General features: G+C 40.6%; 1 protein-coding gene across 1 annotated transcript in view; it reads left to right on the top strand.

Moving 5' to 3' along the window:
- Window positions 1-2,069: 2,069 nt before the first annotated feature.
- Window positions 2,070-18,013, top strand: part of LOC124155341 (uncharacterized protein CG3556) — a 46,262-nt gene continuing 30,318 nt past the window's right edge. The window contains exons 1-2 of the mRNA XM_046529079.1: window positions 2,070-2,231; window positions 14,095-14,440. Of these exons, the coding sequence (XP_046385035.1) occupies window positions 2,153-2,231; window positions 14,095-14,440 (425 nt within the window). The 5' untranslated portion in view covers window positions 2,070-2,152. The remainder of the gene's footprint in view (window positions 2,232-14,094; window positions 14,441-18,013) is intronic.

The following is an 18,013-nucleotide window of genomic DNA, read 5'->3' as shown; positions in this document are numbered from 1 at the left end:
ATCACATACCACGCAGGAAAGAAGTAAGAACTTGGACGCAAATAGAAGGTCCGGCGTATGTGGCAAATGTGTGAAAATGGAAATCTTGAACACATTAAATAGGGGAAGCTAATCCTACCTGTCATACAGCGGTCCAAAAGCAGACCGATTCCGAAGTATGGAAGACGTAGTGAAGCTTGTCTTTACTAAGCGACGGAATGGCATGCCTTTTTCGAGGATTAATACGAATCCAAAAGCTCATTAAGTTTCAGAAGGATTTTAAATACCAATAACAGGATTTAGAGCTAGCAAAGTTTGTCGCGCAAAATAAATGCGACAATAAATTTTCTATACGGCGCCGAATGTCTCTGTTCCGAGTTTACTGCGAAGAACTAACAGCATGACGACGACTAACAGCTCAACTGATATACGCAATCGAACTTCAACGGTCAAGTTACAGAATTAAAAGGAATCAAAGATTGTTCTCGGAGATTAAAACTAATGTTTATGGATAAATAAAATAATTATTTAATTTTATATTTCTTATTTAAGACACATATGTTGTAATAGCGTCTCACCGTTATTTTTAAGACATTAAAACTACATCACTAAGTCCTCCCCTCAGCCAATCAACACGCTGACCCCGCTGGCCAATGAGAATAACACGTCGAAAAAACGTCGATTGAACAAATAAAATCGACGTCGACCACATATCGATCTATAGTCGTCGAATCGACGACGATTCGACGTAGTTTCGATGATCCATTTCTCACTGGGATAGGGAGTGGAGAATTCAAAGCCGGCTTGTTTCCCTAATTGCTTCATTTTCACTCAAACGAGAAATGAACCGAAGATCGTGAAATGCATTTTTGCACAACAACACTCGGTGGCTTGAATCAGATATTGATATTCTGTCGGATGTCCGAAATCGATCCCCACAAATCGAACAAGCAAAGTTCTCTCCCTCGGGTAAGTCCTATATTATTTATCAATGGTATGACACATTTAACGTGCGAATAAGGGAATGTTAACAACTAAACGCATGGTTTCATTCATTCGAGCAATAATTGTACTAAAGTAATGGCGATTAATGAATTGTCCGAGACATTTTGTGAGCGATCACAGCGGAGGTGAATCACATTCAATCGGACTCGAATCATCCGGAGATCTGTTCGATGAGTATTATTTTGTCTAGCTAATAGAGCAATGGATCAGGCATTATGGTATCGAAGTCATGATAGGTAGTGGAGTTTTATATTTTAGGATGGAAATTACCATTTATGACTATTTTTATCATGAGTAGACCTGTCTATCTCATTATGTAAAGAATTGTCCTCAGTACCGTTATTTCATCTCGATAAACAGTGTAAATATTTGAAAATGTATAGAAAATATGTTAATTATTTTGAAATCTCACACGATATAAAAATTACCTCAAAGCAGTAGAACAGCCACACACTAGACGTCTCTATGCTTTCGATGACAACACACTTGGTATTGTCCGAAAAAAGCGCTCCACAGATGAGTGTGAGTGAGATCAGGCCTTGGATGTCGTCGCAGAGAACAAGTTTTTCTCAATTCTCAACTAAATTATTCTTATCCTTTGAAGATTATGTCGTTCGGTTAGTAACTCGGATTGGATTGTTTGGAACCCGGGACCTTTGGTCTGAAAGACGATGCACTACCCACGCTCTCTACCAAATCACTTCATTTCGACACTTATATCAGGTACTCAATGCCAAGAGTTTATTATCTTCCAAATGCAGCTAACACATAAAATCCAATGATTGCTGAAAGTCAGGTAATACTGAACGAATACAAACTGGAGAATCTGTTTTTAACGATAGAAACACAGAAGTATTTCTCGATGTGATGTGTTTAGCATAAAATAATCCTCGTTTACGTAATTTGGATCATGAGTTTTCATTTGAAGTATAAACATATCCAGAGCTATGGAGAATATATAATATTTATTTCATAGGTATTTCGATGATAGATTGTGTTATATGAGCAATGCTTGTACTCAGTAGAGTGTTGTATTCGGTGTTTCTCTTTTCCAGTTTTTAATAGTTGTGATCGTTTTGCAGCAAGTGTTCGCCGAGAGGGAGGACGAGCAAGCGACTGCAGAGCCTCCCAGCGGGCGACAGCGGCATCAACGGCGGCGCCTGCCAAGATGGCCGCACCCCGCACCCTGCCAGCGCTCCTGCTGTCGCTGGCCTACATGTGCACCGCCACCGTGGCGCAGAACCCTGGTGAGTGAATTCACTCTCGACCGTCCAAGTGCATTGTGCATTGGTGGTCAGTCTCATTCCATCGAACGCTCTGTGGGCAGCAGATTCCGATGGAAATGCCCGAGTAGGCTCACCTCCAGCTAAGCACAACGAGACCGAAACATGATTGCGCGATCAATGCGCGCTTTGATTTTTTTCATTTTCGCTCGAAAGAAGGGATTTCTATTCTTATAATTCCTTCTCTCTCTATCTCCTTATTGAATTATCAAAAAGTGAATTTCCCTGCTCGACGAATGAATTTAAAACTCGTGAAAAGAGAGCGGAACTATAGCGGCGGGTTTTTATTTTAAACTCAAGGGGATGGGCGGTCTAGCATGATTGTTATTTTGTTTTAATAGTGGCTCTAAAGAGCATAATTGTCTTAAATTATGGTGAAAAAAAGAAAAAATGCTGTTATAAATCTGTAAATTGAAAAAGTATTCCAATTCTGATACTCACCATGAAAGTGTAATTTGCATGATTACTTTTTCACACAAGCACTTCACTGCACTTGACAACAGTTACGTATCTGCTATTTTCGTTCAATTCAAACGTCATTTGTCTGGTTATGGTGAGCATTGGGCAACTTCGCATTGCGCCTTGGCCGCCTTCAGCCGTTGTCTTCCTTGAAGATTGTGCTTTCGTCGTCACTATGCGCCTTCCATTCACTGCATTCCTTCAAATGGATTGCGATCTGATATGATTGTCTGTCGCTCTCATCTCAAATGAAGGTCACCTCGAGTGAGGGTGTGTTTTCCATCCTCACCGAACGTGGCGTTTGTTCCAGCAGTTCACTTAAAGTGGTGGCGCTGAAAGCCATCATTAATTAAATTCCCAAATGTCCAATGAGGGAGTTTGCTTTCTTGCCATTTTTATCTTCTCGCTTGTACATATCCATTCGTGAGATTTGGAGATTATCACACAATCGATATTATTGCATTACACTTTTGCAGGATTTCAAATCTTAGTGAAATATTGTTGCGGCTCTAGTTTGTACTTTTTTATTTTGACTTCTAAAGTGGCCTAGTTTCCTCTTTTTTACAATGCCGATCTTCATGTTGAATCGTGGAATAAGTCCACCGTGATTTATGTGATTCTAAGTTAGTGTGAGATTTGTTTTTTCTGACACTTAATTTTAATGTTTTTTTCTTCATGGAGGACTTGAAAGATTAATCTGAAATATTACGGAGCGTATTTTTTATAAATCGTTTCCAGTATTTTACAATAACTTTGATATTTCACCTCTTTAAAGTAATTTAAGTAATTGAGTTTGAATGCAGGGGTTGTAAATCCTTGTCTTTTGGTCCACTCTCAACACCAAGGGAGTAAGGAATATTATGATTGCTTACAGTTTATCTTTTTTCCCACGAGTTGTCATTCATTTAGATACCCATTTTCTCTCATTGAAGCGCTGTATCCTTCGCTATTTCTAGGTTCTTTTGAATATGTTATGAACGTTATGAATGCTGTCTCGTTTTGTCAGCTCCTCCACTAACTTCTGATCTAACCATGTTTTTCTCAGCATTTTCTTGGCTCTTAACTGTTTCATTCCCCGTATGTATGGACGCAGTTGGTGAAGCATTGGCTTTCGCGGGGCAAATGGCTTTTGTCAAAGGGCATTTTAGACTTCTGTTATCACTGTTCGTTCTCCTTCTCCGTATTTAATCCAGATAACGTTACGCAAATTGCCTAAGTTCGTAGGCTCTCAAAATGTCATTCTTGCCTCGGACTAAAAGGGATGGCAACAGTGGCTTGATTAGTAGAATTAATGGCGTCACTCGCTATATTGACGACTCATTGATGACCCATTGACTATTCCTTCACTTAGCAAGTAGATGCACCTACCAGGGGTAACAACATACTTGATCTCTTGGCGGCGAATATTCCAGAGTGCGTAATCAGAACTGAGGCTGGTATTAGTGACCAAAAGGCACATAGTTCATAGCTCATGGTTCTACATAGTATCCTATAGATTACCTACGTCGAGAAAAAGGATCTATTTATTCTATAAGGCAAATTTTTCAATGGTAAAAGCAGTTTTTGTTAAACTAATTCACTGATTATAAAGGCGTCATTTCACAACACATTTCACGACACATGGAACAAGTGTGCTTACATCATACAAAAAGTGTTAAAGAGCAACCCGCGCTAAAATGAAAAAGGATAATGTGGGTCTTACTTGTGAGAACATAAAAGAAATGCGGGACAATTATAAAAATCGAAAAAAGAGACATAAAAACTCTTTTGGGGGCATTGAATGTATTCAAAACAAAAATATTGGTCGAATATTTAGATGACTTAGATGATGATTTAGATTTTTCGTAAGAAAGGTAAGAGAAATAGTCTTCACTTGTAAACGAGCTAGGGATTGAGTGACTAACAATCAAGATAAAGCTTATGTCTTGAATAACTTTTTCCAAAGCGCCTTCATTAATTTCAACACGAGCATATCAACGCCTCTACCTTGACTCAACTAAGAAAAAATGCCGCCTCTCTGTATTTCAGACAGTGGTTAAGAAGAACAACTCAGCTCCATTAATCCAAAGAAATCGTCAGACACTGATCTCAGCTAGAGTATGTACGGAATCCGCTTCAGAGATAGTGCCTTACTTGAAGAAAGTGTTTGAAAAATCCCTAATAGAACAGTCCCTAAAGATTGGAAAATAGTGAACGTCACGCCTATATTTAAAGCTAATAGCAGGTATCTCGTATTACATCTATTCTATAGTACCTTATGCAGTAATAACAATCTCGTATAATCAAGTATTACAGGTAAGCCTATCTCACTTCCATTTCTTGCAAGATACTGGATAGAGCGCGGAAAAAAAGTCTCCAATTTTTCAAAAAAAAGTCGCCTAAAAAGTCGTCAATATTTTTGAAAAAAGTCTCTTTAAAAGTCTGAGTTATTACCATGAGAAAGTGGCTAAATTTAACTGAATTGATGGAGAAAAGAGGGTAGAGATACGGATTCGTGGGTTTACGTATTATTTTATGGACTTTTAAGACAGGAGATCACCATAATTTACAAAATATTTTTTTTTAATTCTGAATAACACTTTCTTTGACGATCAGCAATTTTTTAAGAATATAGTTGACCCCTGTAATTTTTTTAGCTGATCAATATCAATCTTTATTTTGAAATAGGGAAACTAAAGTAAAATTACAGGTTATGGATAACAGATTTTATTTATTAATTGCATCATATAAAATAAATGAAAAAAACGTATTTTCATTCACTTTGAGTTGTATTGCCAAAACATTATTTAATGAAGTAGTGACAGATAAGGTATTTTGCTATGTTTTCCATGGCAAATGTTGTGCGTCGTTCGGTCAAAATAAGTTTATACGTCGAAAACGATAACTCAACTTCACATGTTGTAATAGGAGCATATCGCAGCGTAGCCACTTCACTTAAGGTGAGTTTTTGTAAAACATTAGATGTCTGCCCCTTGACCTCTCCGTTTAGAATCTGAGCGTTATCAGTCATTAACTTGAAGCCTTCGTTTTTATCCAAAAGATTTCACAATTTGCCATAAACACTTACGGCTTGTTCACCCTTTACACATTCAAGTTTCTTCTTCACATCCATTATTGTCGACACCGAATCACTGAGCCTCAAGATGGAAGATTTAATATATTTGATTTGAGCGTTCCACATTTAGTTGACAGAATGGGCTCTTATGAAGAATCGTTTCCCATGTTAATCTCCATAAGGCCAGGAGCGCGGTGTTGTCAATAACAGCACGAAAATTAATGTTGCGTTATGCACTGATTAAAAATTGCATTCTAATGTAGAAAGAGATGCTGCATTCATTGGTTCTAATAGTTTTTCGATAAAAATTATAACAAAAGCTATAAAAAACATTTCCATAAATTTCCGTCAGAAACGTGTATTTTTTTACTTTATCTTCTTCTCGCAATTTCTGCCTGACCGTTGTCTGTATTGAATTGAATCTTCTGCACAAAATTCTTCACACTCTTCTCTCTTTGAAGGTCTTCACCAATTGTACAAATATTGAGATAAAATGTTGTTATGCCGACGTAACACCCTTTAGGACAAGAAAAGTTTTGATTTTTGCAAGGTAAAAAGTAGTCGCTTACTAACTTACGTTTCTTACGTCGTAGGTCCCTATATGCTGCGTATCAAATGTAAAGAAAACTACAAAGTTATTTTTGGTGAAAAAAGCATTAACTTACATCAATTCTGAAGCAAGTTACAAGGTTTTGATCTTAAGAAAAAATATTACGGCGCCGCTGGGCCGGGCTTCTTGCTTTTTCTTGCGCGCAGAGGGAAAATTCTCGGGCGGAAAAGGAGTTTTTTGTCCATGCATACCATGAAATGTATTTATCTATTCGTTTGATATCCTAAACAGAGAATACTCATACGTCGTAACAGCAGTGTTTTTATCTGAATACATTGATACACGAAAGTAAGCAAGCGGCTTGGAAATAAGACTCTATCGCCTTGGGTGTTTCGGTCCCATCGCGGAAACCAAGAAAGAGAATATCTCATAATCTATGCGAAACACTACCCCATCCAGTGCACGCCTTTTACAAAAGGGGGCTTGGATTTTTCTGAGTTCCTTTCATAGGGTGCCATAAAACCTGCACCAGAATCGACCCTGGCCGAAGGGGCCGTGGGAAGAATTTACGAAGGCGTTCAGTTTGTCATTGCATTTTTTTGGGGTGAACATGTGTTGTGTGGTTTGCTGAATTTGAGAATTTTGAAGTGTGTTTTACCATTATCTCTACTGTAACACGCCCAATCAATATGTCCGATACAAAGAAGAGGAGAAAAGGTGAGAAGCTTATAAGCCGCGAAAGACCTTTGGGTGCTCAAAGTCTTCTCGTACTTAAGGAAATCTCTCAGCATTAGTGAGGCCTGCCGAGAAGCTTCGAAGGCTACTGGGTGCTAGGAGTCCACTATTTACAGAGTGAGAAAGAAAAGCCCCCGTGGTCCATTGGTAACTCATTCAAAAACTAAAGAAATTAGACAGCCTTACAAAAATTCGAGAGCAGTGATTTTCGACTATTTTGTGAGATCGGGAATTAGAAGGAAAGTATATGAATCCTTCGTGAAAAATATTCCTCCGACTTTAAAATCCATCTTTAACTCGGTAAATATGGATAGTATTCTCCCAGATTACAAAAGGACAACACTATATCGTCTTCTTTTGGACATAGGCTTCGTGTACGAACGCAGAGGGAAAAGAATCATCCTTATCGAAAGAAATGATATTATTTGTTAGTGGCACAATTTATTATTTAAGGCAGCTAAAAAAATATCGTCGCGAACACAGGACGAATGTATTCACAGGCTAAAGTTGGATTAATGTTGGACAAATAGTGAACATTAGTTTGCGAAACAAACAATTAGATAATCCGCGTCAAGCTTTCCTTGCTGGACTAAATACTGGGCTTGGCCCCCACTTCCCGAGGAGGAAGATTTGCAATTATACACGCAGGAATGGAAAATGGGTTCATAAAAGGAGCATCGAATGTGTTTCTGTACAAAAAGAACTCAATGGATGTGCATGAAGAAGTGGGTGGCGAGTGTTACGGGAGATGGTTTGAGCACTCGCTTCTTGCAAACTTACCCGAAGGATCAATTATAGTGGTAGATAATGCCTCTTATTACTCAAGGAAATTGGAATCCTTGCCTACTACAAGGTGGAGGAAAGAGAACATTAAGGATATTAGCTTTGAAGATGTCAGCTTGAAAAGAGATCTTTAATTTACAATAAACCAAGTACGGGAAAATTTTGAAAAATTAAAGATTGATGATGTCTTATACAACATCGCCTTTCATGTAATACTAGCCTGAGCCAAAAAATATTGCATAATATGGAAGGAATAGAAATTTTGTCTCATTCAGGAGTGGCGATAATTTTTATTATCCTTCCATTTATTATTATTTTTTACATTACAGATTATTCATTATTCAGCTTGTGCATTGGATAAGTACATACATAAAATAACAAAAGACTTTTCCTTTTATATTGCAGCAAAGGTATTGTAATTTACGCAAAAAAAAATTCCTTAATTTACGCCGTCTTTCGTGCGATCCCTAACTCCTTTTTGAACTAAACCATTTTGGCGCTCTATTATCTGTGGTTGCATACGCTTTTAGGATGCCTGTCGGAGCGGAAGCTTGGCAACACTGTTATCCATAAGGCCCGTACTGTCACCTAAATGTGGAACGCTCTATACCAAAAACCCAAAGGATGCTGAAATACATATCATTTCCAGTGGGAGTGTGCTATCTTCTGAGAGTTCTCGAGCATTTTCTATACATTCTGCATCGTCTTCAGAGTCAGTATTCTGTGTAACCTGAAGTAAAAAATTAAAATACAGTTCTCCTCTTTAATTTAGAACGTGCAGTTGTAGTTATTTTTAACTGAGAAAAATTGCAGGATTTCTATTTCATATAATGAAATTGATTCATCAGCCACAATCATAACTACAAATAATTACTTAAATTCTTAATTTTCTCGAAGTGTTGTGAATTGAACACGCAAGCTTCCAGCCATGTTCCAAATCTCGTGAGGACTTGATCCGGAGGCAATGCCAGATCACAGCAAAATGTTTTGTATATTTCCACGCGCGATGGTGCTTTCAAAAATACCTACGAAAATATTAAATATTAGTTCTGCAGTGATATATTTAGAATATATAGAATTGTGTTCATACTATGTGTATACATTCACCAGTCCTTGTTGAGCTTTCATTTTTCCTCTTCGACCGAGTGCCAAGAGCGCATTGTTTGCCTCTCTACAATGTAGGCTCATTTCGTAACCATCTACACTCAACGTGAGATATTCACTTCGTCGGAAATTCTTGATAACCTTTCATATATTTGTATCATTTTTCCACTAATCTCCTGAAAAAAAGCAGAGTGCCAGTGCATACAGTGTAGCGCTGTCCCCTTGTCAGCAGACCACCCGGGTTCAAATAAGTTGGTTAATAATGCCCCTTTGTGAAGTCTTTGGACACCCCTAGCAAAAAAAAGGGTGAGTTGGCCCAAGGAAAGAAACAATATGCGAATTTAACATGCAATTGGATCAGTACGTGGTGAGCGCTACCCTCACATATCCAAACCACCTTCAAGTTGAAGTAATGTATGGGTTTACTTCATGAACGGTGGAGTAATCGAAAGAATTCATTGGAGTTTCCGGAGCTATTAATAAAATTCCGCAGTAGCAATTGTTAGTAGCTTACATTTTACGGTAAATATCTGCTCCGTGTAGTATGCACCGCATAAAAAACCAGATTCGTCCGACACAAAGTTGAACAAGTGTGGTCGCAAGAGCCAAATATTAACTCAGGCAGGTATTATCAATATAAAGTCCCAGAAAAGTCTATTTTAATCGAAGGCGAATCCCGGCACAGCAAAAAAGTCCCAAAAAGTCTCTAAGAAAGTCATTAAAAACTGTATTATTTGATGAGACTGGTGAAGATTTGTATTTAAAACCACAAAAGTCCCACTTTTACAAAAAGTCGAAAGACTTTTTTTCCGCGCTCTATATTATATTCAGTTCGATAAAGGGTCATCCAGATAGTCAAAATCTGTTAGCAAAAAACCAGCACGGATTTATAAAAACGAGGTCCTGTGGAACTCAACGTACTTTCTTCGTGCACGTTATCTTACCCGCGGGTGGCAGACATGTTCAAGTTGAAACCATATTTTTAGACTTCAGAAAGGCATTCGATAAGGTTCCGCAATTAAAGCAGATTCAAAAGTTGGAAGCATACTATATAGCTACACATGAAATAGGTTGGATCAAAGGTTTGCTAAACGATCGCGCACAGAAGGTTGATTTGGATGGATTTACCTCGGGTTTTAAGTTACTCAAGTTACCTCAGGTGTACCCCAAAGAAGTGTTATAGATCCTGTTTTCTTCCTTTTAATTGACATTGATGACATTACTACCGCGGTCACGAGCAAAATCCACCTCTTCGTGGATTATTTGGTTGTATACATGGAAGTTTGCCAAAGCCATTGCCAAAGACTATAAGAAAAGGATCTCGCTGCCATAAATGAATGGTGCAGTACTTGGAACAGACCCTTGCAGTACTCAGAGTCACCCGCAATCCACAAATCGTGCGAATAATCCACAGAGAAAAAATCCTGGTCAAGGCAAATGATTTTTTTATCTGTGGACTTTTGCACAACGTACTTGATTCCACGTGTGGCAGGAGTGCGATGCAAAAAAATTATTTTTGATGATTGGATTGATTGATTGGTTTTCAAACTGCAGTCAGAGCGGTCACTTTTGGGGAGGGAGGTCCCCCACCCGGAGGGTCGAGGGGATAGGGGTCAGCGAGGGTGAGCGAGTAGAGAAAAGGGTTCCGGATTAGCAACCCTCCGGCCACACGAATACGCATTTTAACCTTTGTCCCTAATCAGCCACGTGAAAATGCCATGATTAGGTCCGAAGCGAGAATGGAATCGCGTAGGGGGAAGACAGCGATCAGCGACAGACACTCGGGAGGGTAGCCTGTGAAGCCAACGTGTCAGCATGTGCGTTTGAAACCCGGAAGATGGTCATCACCAAGGCTCTCGCACGTGCTCTTATACTATGCCTCTCTCTTCATTTACAGGAGCTATGAGTTCGATTCAGTTGGCAGGTTTCTCTGCATCGAAAGCGAAGGCTGCGTAAGGGAAGTTGCCCACCGCAAATGCTGAACCGCGAATTGGAAAAACTCAAATTGCGGCGAGATGACTTTGCGGAGCTGCAAGTGGTGCTGAAATGAACTCAAACTCAATATTCTCCTCACATTTTAATACCGCACGATCGAATTACGGATATATAATGCAATCGGCAACGTAGTTTTAACTTCGCAGGTAAAAACATGTAGATACGAAATGCTGTTTTCCAACAAATGACTAATAAGGGCTAAATCTCAAAGTGAAATTCAAGAGTTTGCTTTCTTTCTCACGAAGCGGAGGAAACGATGGAAACATATCTCTTACGCCTCCGTCATTTCTTCTGTTTCTTCCTCTTCCACCATATTTGTCGTTGTTGTTAATATTAGTTTAGGATCGTTTTTGAGTGAGTGTAGTAGCAGACTACGTGCGCGCGTGCATCGAAGCGACTTTCACCTTTTTCTGCATACTATTCCTAATCGCGGATTCCATTTCCCCTCTAGTGGTGCAATTCGTCCGCCAGGGGTAGTTCCCAGGAACCCCGCGTGGCAGCGCTGCGCGAGGTATTTCCAATTTCCACATTCCAGCATATTTACGCCGCCGCCTTTATTTCTCCTTCATTCCGAGAGAGGGTCGACTATTCTGCCCTTTCATTTCATGACTCAATACGAGAATGTGTTCGCGAGCCGATTGCTGTCCTCGACCACCGGTAAGCGAAGCTGAAATATTTCACCGAAAAGTGTGTCGCCTGCATTAAAGTAATTATCGATTGCTTAAAAAAAACTGAGGGAGGTACATGGATTGGAACTGCTCCCTGAGTGAAATTAGAGGATTAAACGAGGTTTTATGAAAATTTTATGAACTCTAAGATGACCCACAAGATCGATGATTTTAGCGTTTACGCGAGAAAACGTTTTATAATTGAATTCTCTTTTGTTTCTCGAACAGTATGTTGAAAAAAAAATTCTAGACGTCCTGCAGAGTGATAAATGACTGAAATTGTTCCGATGACGCATTACAATCACGAGCACCGCAGCAGAAGAAGAGCCTCGCTGATCTCCACCAGGGATTGAAAACCTCCGTACCGCTGAAACCAATCACTGTTGAGGAAAGTCTTTTGAAAGTCATTTCAAGCTGTAATTTACCGATTTTTTTGGTAACATGGATTTAAAATATCCATAATTAATCTTCATCCAATCCCTGGGATTTTTCTTGTCGAAATTTTTACATCTGATGTCATGAAAAAAATCCTCTAAAATGCTGGAGAACAAAAATTTTGCGCAATACAGTCCCAGAGAGCATAATTCTCGCAGGTTCACTTTTTTAAAGTCAACATCCAGGTCAAAAATCGCACATTGAATGAAAAACTATTAGTCTACAAGTGTCGGTGCCCCTGCAGTTTGGTGCATTTTGAAACTGAAATACATTGACTGACACACGACTGATGAAATTGACCTTCAGAAGTTCTAAAGGAAGTGTACCTGCTCTACAAATGGCTATCGAAATAGCTTCTGGTCTGAGTACCGCTTCAACAAAAAATTACTTTTTCCTGGAATAAATTTTCCTTGTGAATTAAAGTTTAACGCTGATGTCAGGATCATAGATCCGAATTTTTTTTTAAATGTAGAATTATGTGAACTACTATCGCCCCAGCTCTTATTACATATTAAAATTTTACAAAATATAAGCGGAATTTCGGTAACTTGGCTCTTTATTTCTGTGTTTGAGACATATTTTTATCCAAATTAAATCAATGGAACTGTAAAAGGTTTAGAAATAAATTAAATAGTTCAATTAACAAGATCATTTCACTATGAAGGACTTTCACACACCGGATCCCAAGGCGAGTCAAAGTAATATCTTCATAAATTCAAAATGTTGCACGAATGAAGCCAGTCATCATCTGAATAATTAACTATGTATCTGTAAAGAACTTTTATTCGTGTGAATGATGATCACACTTAGGAAAAGAGAGTGTTTATTTTAAATCAAGCACTTTAAATCAAGAACCTGGTTGATCGAGAAAGATTGCATAACCTCGCCTGAGTATTGTTTAGCTTAGTGATTAGATAGAATGCACGAAGTCTCCGATTATCACGGTGAAAATTTCATGCAAAGGAAAGGCTTTTATCCCGAAGAAAGTGATTTTTCGACTCACTCCACTACTGTGATCGGCGATAGACTTTTTATCGTTTGGGGCAAAAATTTGTTTCAGCGATTGAACCGTTTCCATTCAGATGCTCATCCCCATTCATTCCCCCTCGAATCGGATGCAAGTGGCACTCTGCCATGAATGCCCCGGGATCGATGCCGCACTGGGTCGTGTCCACCGAGAGAGTCGAGTCGAGGGTCGCCTGCGTCTGTGTCCACCACTAGGCCGATACATTCGTTTGATAGCGTTGGGAGGAGTGTTCGGAGGGCGTGGTTTGGGTGTTGATGCCACTAGGGCATGGACTGGAGATGGACCTATCTATGAATACCTCTCGGTTGTTGATTGACATTTTTATGCTCGTCAAAAACTATATCATTTGAAGCGTTTTGCGGAAATAGATAAAACACCTGAATAAGTGATATTTTCAAAATAGTGGTTTTTACGAAAAATGCGACATTTTCCTCGTCATATTTTTCTGTTAGTGGTCAACGCAAACAATATGCGACGCCTTAATTTTGCGCGAAATTCTTTTAAAACTCCTTTAATGTGACGGAGGTTAAGCCATTGATGCTGAAAAAATAAATATTTAGAAGATTTTCGTTGAATTATGGAAGACGAAATACCTTTAGAAATGTGGGCGCAATTGCAAGGTGATTCGCATCTTCTTATGCTCGGTTAGTTTGAGTGGCAGTTGTGCGTTTGGCCTTCCATTCCTAATACACAGTAACATTCGGAGCATCACGATCGTCAAAGTCGGGTTTTCCGCCAGAGCGGAGATTCCTTATTCGGCCGCTTGGTGCGATGTCATCCGCCGCGCATTTCAATTCATTTGTTTATAGTAAGCACGCAGACAGCATAGCGATCTGAATTTCACAGTGGGAAAATGAGCTGGCAATTAGGCGTTTTGAGTGTCATCCCACTTTTCTCGCCAGTTCAACCTCTGCGGGCAGTCTTTGCCACCTTGAATTCGAGTCTTCCATTTTATCATCCTCTCAAGTGCTTGAACTGTATCCTCCTGCAATGACTGTCTCTCAAATGCTTTTCAGAGTGGGGCCCTGCGCACTCCAAGGAGGGCGGCGTTCAACTGTCTTCACCCGAGCAGATCCGCACCCCGCCGGCTCCCCCGGCGCCGCAGTCTCCCACGGACGCAGCCGTGTCTGCCGGCGTGCGCCGCGCCCTCGACTGGCTGTCCCGCGCCCAGCGCCGCGGCCTGCCCGAGGAGGGTTGGGGGTGGGGGTGGGCGGCGGGCGCCCCTGGCCGCGCCGACGCCTCCCCCCTCGCCGTGCTGGCCCTGCGGCTCACCAACGACTCGTGGCTCACGCCGCACGACTCGCGCGCTCACCTCGCGGCGCTGCAACTCGACGTGGACGTCCTCGTGCACCTCCACTGGAAGTGAGTCGCTCGCCCACCTCCGCTCGAACACACGCGACGACCTCACGAACTGCCCCCCCCCCCCCCCGCCCCCCCCCCCCCCCCCGGAGACATCTAGCGGCGATCGTCTAGTGTGAATGAGTAGAGCGCTATTGCCTGCTTCACACCACGATGGTCGCGACGCGTGTACCAACCACTCCCCACTCTCGAGTTACTATAGTGACACGGTGCAGGATATTTTCGGAAAACAAGTGAGATTATATAATTGTAAGAGTGAGAGTATATAATTGTAATTGATACATTCCCAGTAATTTGATCCGTTTCTGAGAGAATTCACAACAAATAAAATTCTCTTTATGGAAAATTTCTCATACTTTCCTTCGGAAGGTCATCGAGAGACACAGACATTCGCTTCACTCGTATCTGCTGCTGCAACCGATTTCAATATTGTAAACATTGATGTTTATTAACACAGTTTACGAAATCATAAAGTTCATATTTATCACAAGAACTTTATTTAACATTGAGATGTGTTAGCAGTACTGAAGACGACCAAGAATCCTTACGTCAGTCATTAAAAATATAAATAACTGTAATCTTCAAAGCAAGTCCCTTTATTATTCGTGAGACATCATCGCTCAACACAAGTAATAAATTCCTAGTTTGCGAGCTTGTGAATCGTAATAACCGAAAGGATTATCTAAAGACGACAGTTTTTTACCTACGACAACAAAGCAATACGCATTGGCAATCAAATTCTATAATTGGATTCAATTCGTCTGAAATGCCCCACGTAATCTAAATAAATTGGACCTACGTGATTTTCTTGAACAAAAATACGAATACAAGTCTTCCAAAAATCCCTTCTTTTCTATTTTAGAAGTTTGAACATTGGTTGGTCTCATATCAGTCATTTTAAAAGTGAATTGTCGTCCTTTTTATCATGTGATAGCTTTCTTTTGTTTTTGGCGCAGGTCCGGCGCATCCGCGGTCACAGAATATGCAATACTCCAGAATCCCTAAATAGATTTCTTTCTAATTTACACCATGCTCTCCGGAGAAGGGGTTACCCGGAATCCCTCCTCCGAAACAAGATCCGAAAAAAACCGTATGCCCCGAAACAACTAGGCGGGGATAATTCGTCACAGTTTCTTTCCCTTTGCACGATCTTTTTTCCGGGCGTGGACGTACTGCGTAGGACCCTAAAGGACCTTTTCCCCGCCCTCTCGGACAACACAACCACTTCTAGATTTTTCCCGCGATGCTCTTCACTTGTCTTTAAAAGACCACCAAATCTGGCCAGCATTTTAAAAACAACAAAACCGCTGCCCAAGCAAAAGATCTGAATTAAACCACAGCCCTCACCCTGCAACCGTGTAAGACGCAAAACATGTCGCATCCTCATTACCGAACCCCTTCCCGATCAATTCCTTGCCTTCCCTCTCCCCTCAGTGTCTGACATTTCTTGCACGACGAAAAAGATTGTATATTTACCGCTGTGCCAGAAATGCCCCGCCCGAAAGCGGGAATATTTGCCTCCCTCCCCCGTCTACCACCCCCCTAGAGCTGAAGGATCTGGAGCAGGCGTGCATTTGGGCTTTCCGTGCGTTTTCTGGACCAGGAATCAACCGCACCCATTAGAAAGAACACAACGAATCAACATTTTCTACTCCTCCCTCCATCTTTACCCACTCCTTTACTTCTTTCCTTATTTGTTTATTCCCCAGTCATTCCTGTTCATCTCCACTCCTGAGAAAGATTGACTGTGTACCATCGACAAATATAAACAAATTATCTCCCGTTAGCTCCATCTTTTCATTTTTTGTTTATGTTTTAATATCTAACGAAATGTTTTTGTTTGCCCACCTAATGGCAAGAAGTTTTATTTATTTATTTACGATGCCGTGTGAGTCTTTCTCAAACGTGTTTATAAGTATATATATTTTTTTTTTCGTCTGAAGATGTTCACAGCTTCTTTTATCTATTTTGGTGGTGGTTTTCGGGTATTGCTGTGTAGAAAACATTTTAACTCGACGTTTCACTCCTCCTACTGGGAGCGTTATCAAGAGAATGGAAGGAATTTATACTCGTCCCGAGCTTATATATGTTTTTTTCGCTACCCATTGTTGTGCCGGATTTGAATTTTAGCCGATAGCCGTTGGCCATTATATTGTGCTAGGAACCCTCTCCATATACGGCTGAGGTTATACCCATCCTCCCTATTAAAGTTATTAGGTCTTTTCGCAATCTCGATGGATTCACCTAAAAGACGCGGATGGTATTCTTCCGTCTTCGCTAATACCCGTGTAGCGTCAAACATTATTCTATGCCCAGGGCTGGAGGCAAAATGTTCAGCACCAGCTGATGCGTCCCACTGATGTAATTTTAACGCCCTTTCGTGCTCCTTAAGCCTTTGGGAGATTGAACGCTTGCTCTGTCCCACGTAGCTTCTGCCGCAGCAGCAGGGAACCTCATACACTCCCATAGATTGAAGGGGAGGATGGCTATCCTTTGGTGAAGGTAGGATATTCTGAATCTTCTTCACGGTGCAGAAGCGAGTCTTGATGTTGCCTTTATGGAGGATTCTGGCGATTCTATCGGTGACCCCGGAGATGTATGGAATTTTAGCGTATGTAAGTGGCTTCTTCCCCTTGTGGCCGTCATGTTGAGGAGGGTGTTTTTCTTTCATTGCTCTTTTAATGAAAGAGACACTATAACCATTGCCTTTCAGTGCCCACATAAGGTGTTGCATTTCATCACTGATATGCTCAGCATCACACACGATTTTGGCTCGGTGGGTTAGCGTTTTAATGACGCAGGCCTTTTGTTGTGGGTGGTGATGCGATGTTGAATTCAGATACCTGTCTGTGTGGGTCTTCTTTCTGTACACTGAATGGCCTAGGCTTCCATCCATTTTTCTTTTAACCAGTACATCTAAGAAGGGGAGACAACCTCCTTCTTCGAGTTCTTTTGTGAATTTTATGTCTGGATGTACTGTATTTAGATGTACGTGGAATTCCTCAAGTTTTTGTTTTCCATGTGGCCAGATCACAAAGGTATCATCCAAATATCTCAACCAGCATGATGGTTTCTTCTCGCTCGTCTCAAGTGCCTTCTTCTCGAAAAACTCCATATATAAATTGGCAATCACAGGTGAAAGTGGGGAACCCATTGCCGCACCACTTCTTTGTTCATATATTTGCCCGTTGTAAAGGAAGTAATTGTTTCTAAGGCAGAATTCTACCAAGTTTGGGTAGTCTTCTGGTGGTCCATCACCTGTAAGAGTTCTTAAAATTTCCACTGAATCGGGGACAGGAACTTTGGTGAACAGCGACGTGACATCAAAGCTGACTAAAATATCTCTTTCGGTCACTCGAAGGTCTTTCAGGATCTCTATAAAATGCGCCGAATTTTTTATGAAGGAGTCTGTTCTACCGACGAAATCCTGGATGCCCCTTGAGAGATAACGGGCTAACTTATAGGTCGGCGAACCAATGGTATTTACAATAGGTCTCAAAGGTGTACCTTCCTTATGGATTTTTGGTAGACCATATAAGCGTGGAGCTCTATATGCGGAGGGCATTAATTTCCAAT

The sequence above is a fragment of the Ischnura elegans genome, chromosome 3 (genome assembly GCF_921293095.1).
Source record: "Ischnura elegans chromosome 3, ioIscEleg1.1, whole genome shotgun sequence".
Taxonomy (NCBI): Eukaryota; Metazoa; Arthropoda; class Insecta; order Odonata; family Coenagrionidae; genus Ischnura; species Ischnura elegans.
Note: the sequence above shows the minus strand (reverse complement) of the source record. Positions and strands in the feature narration are given on the sequence as shown.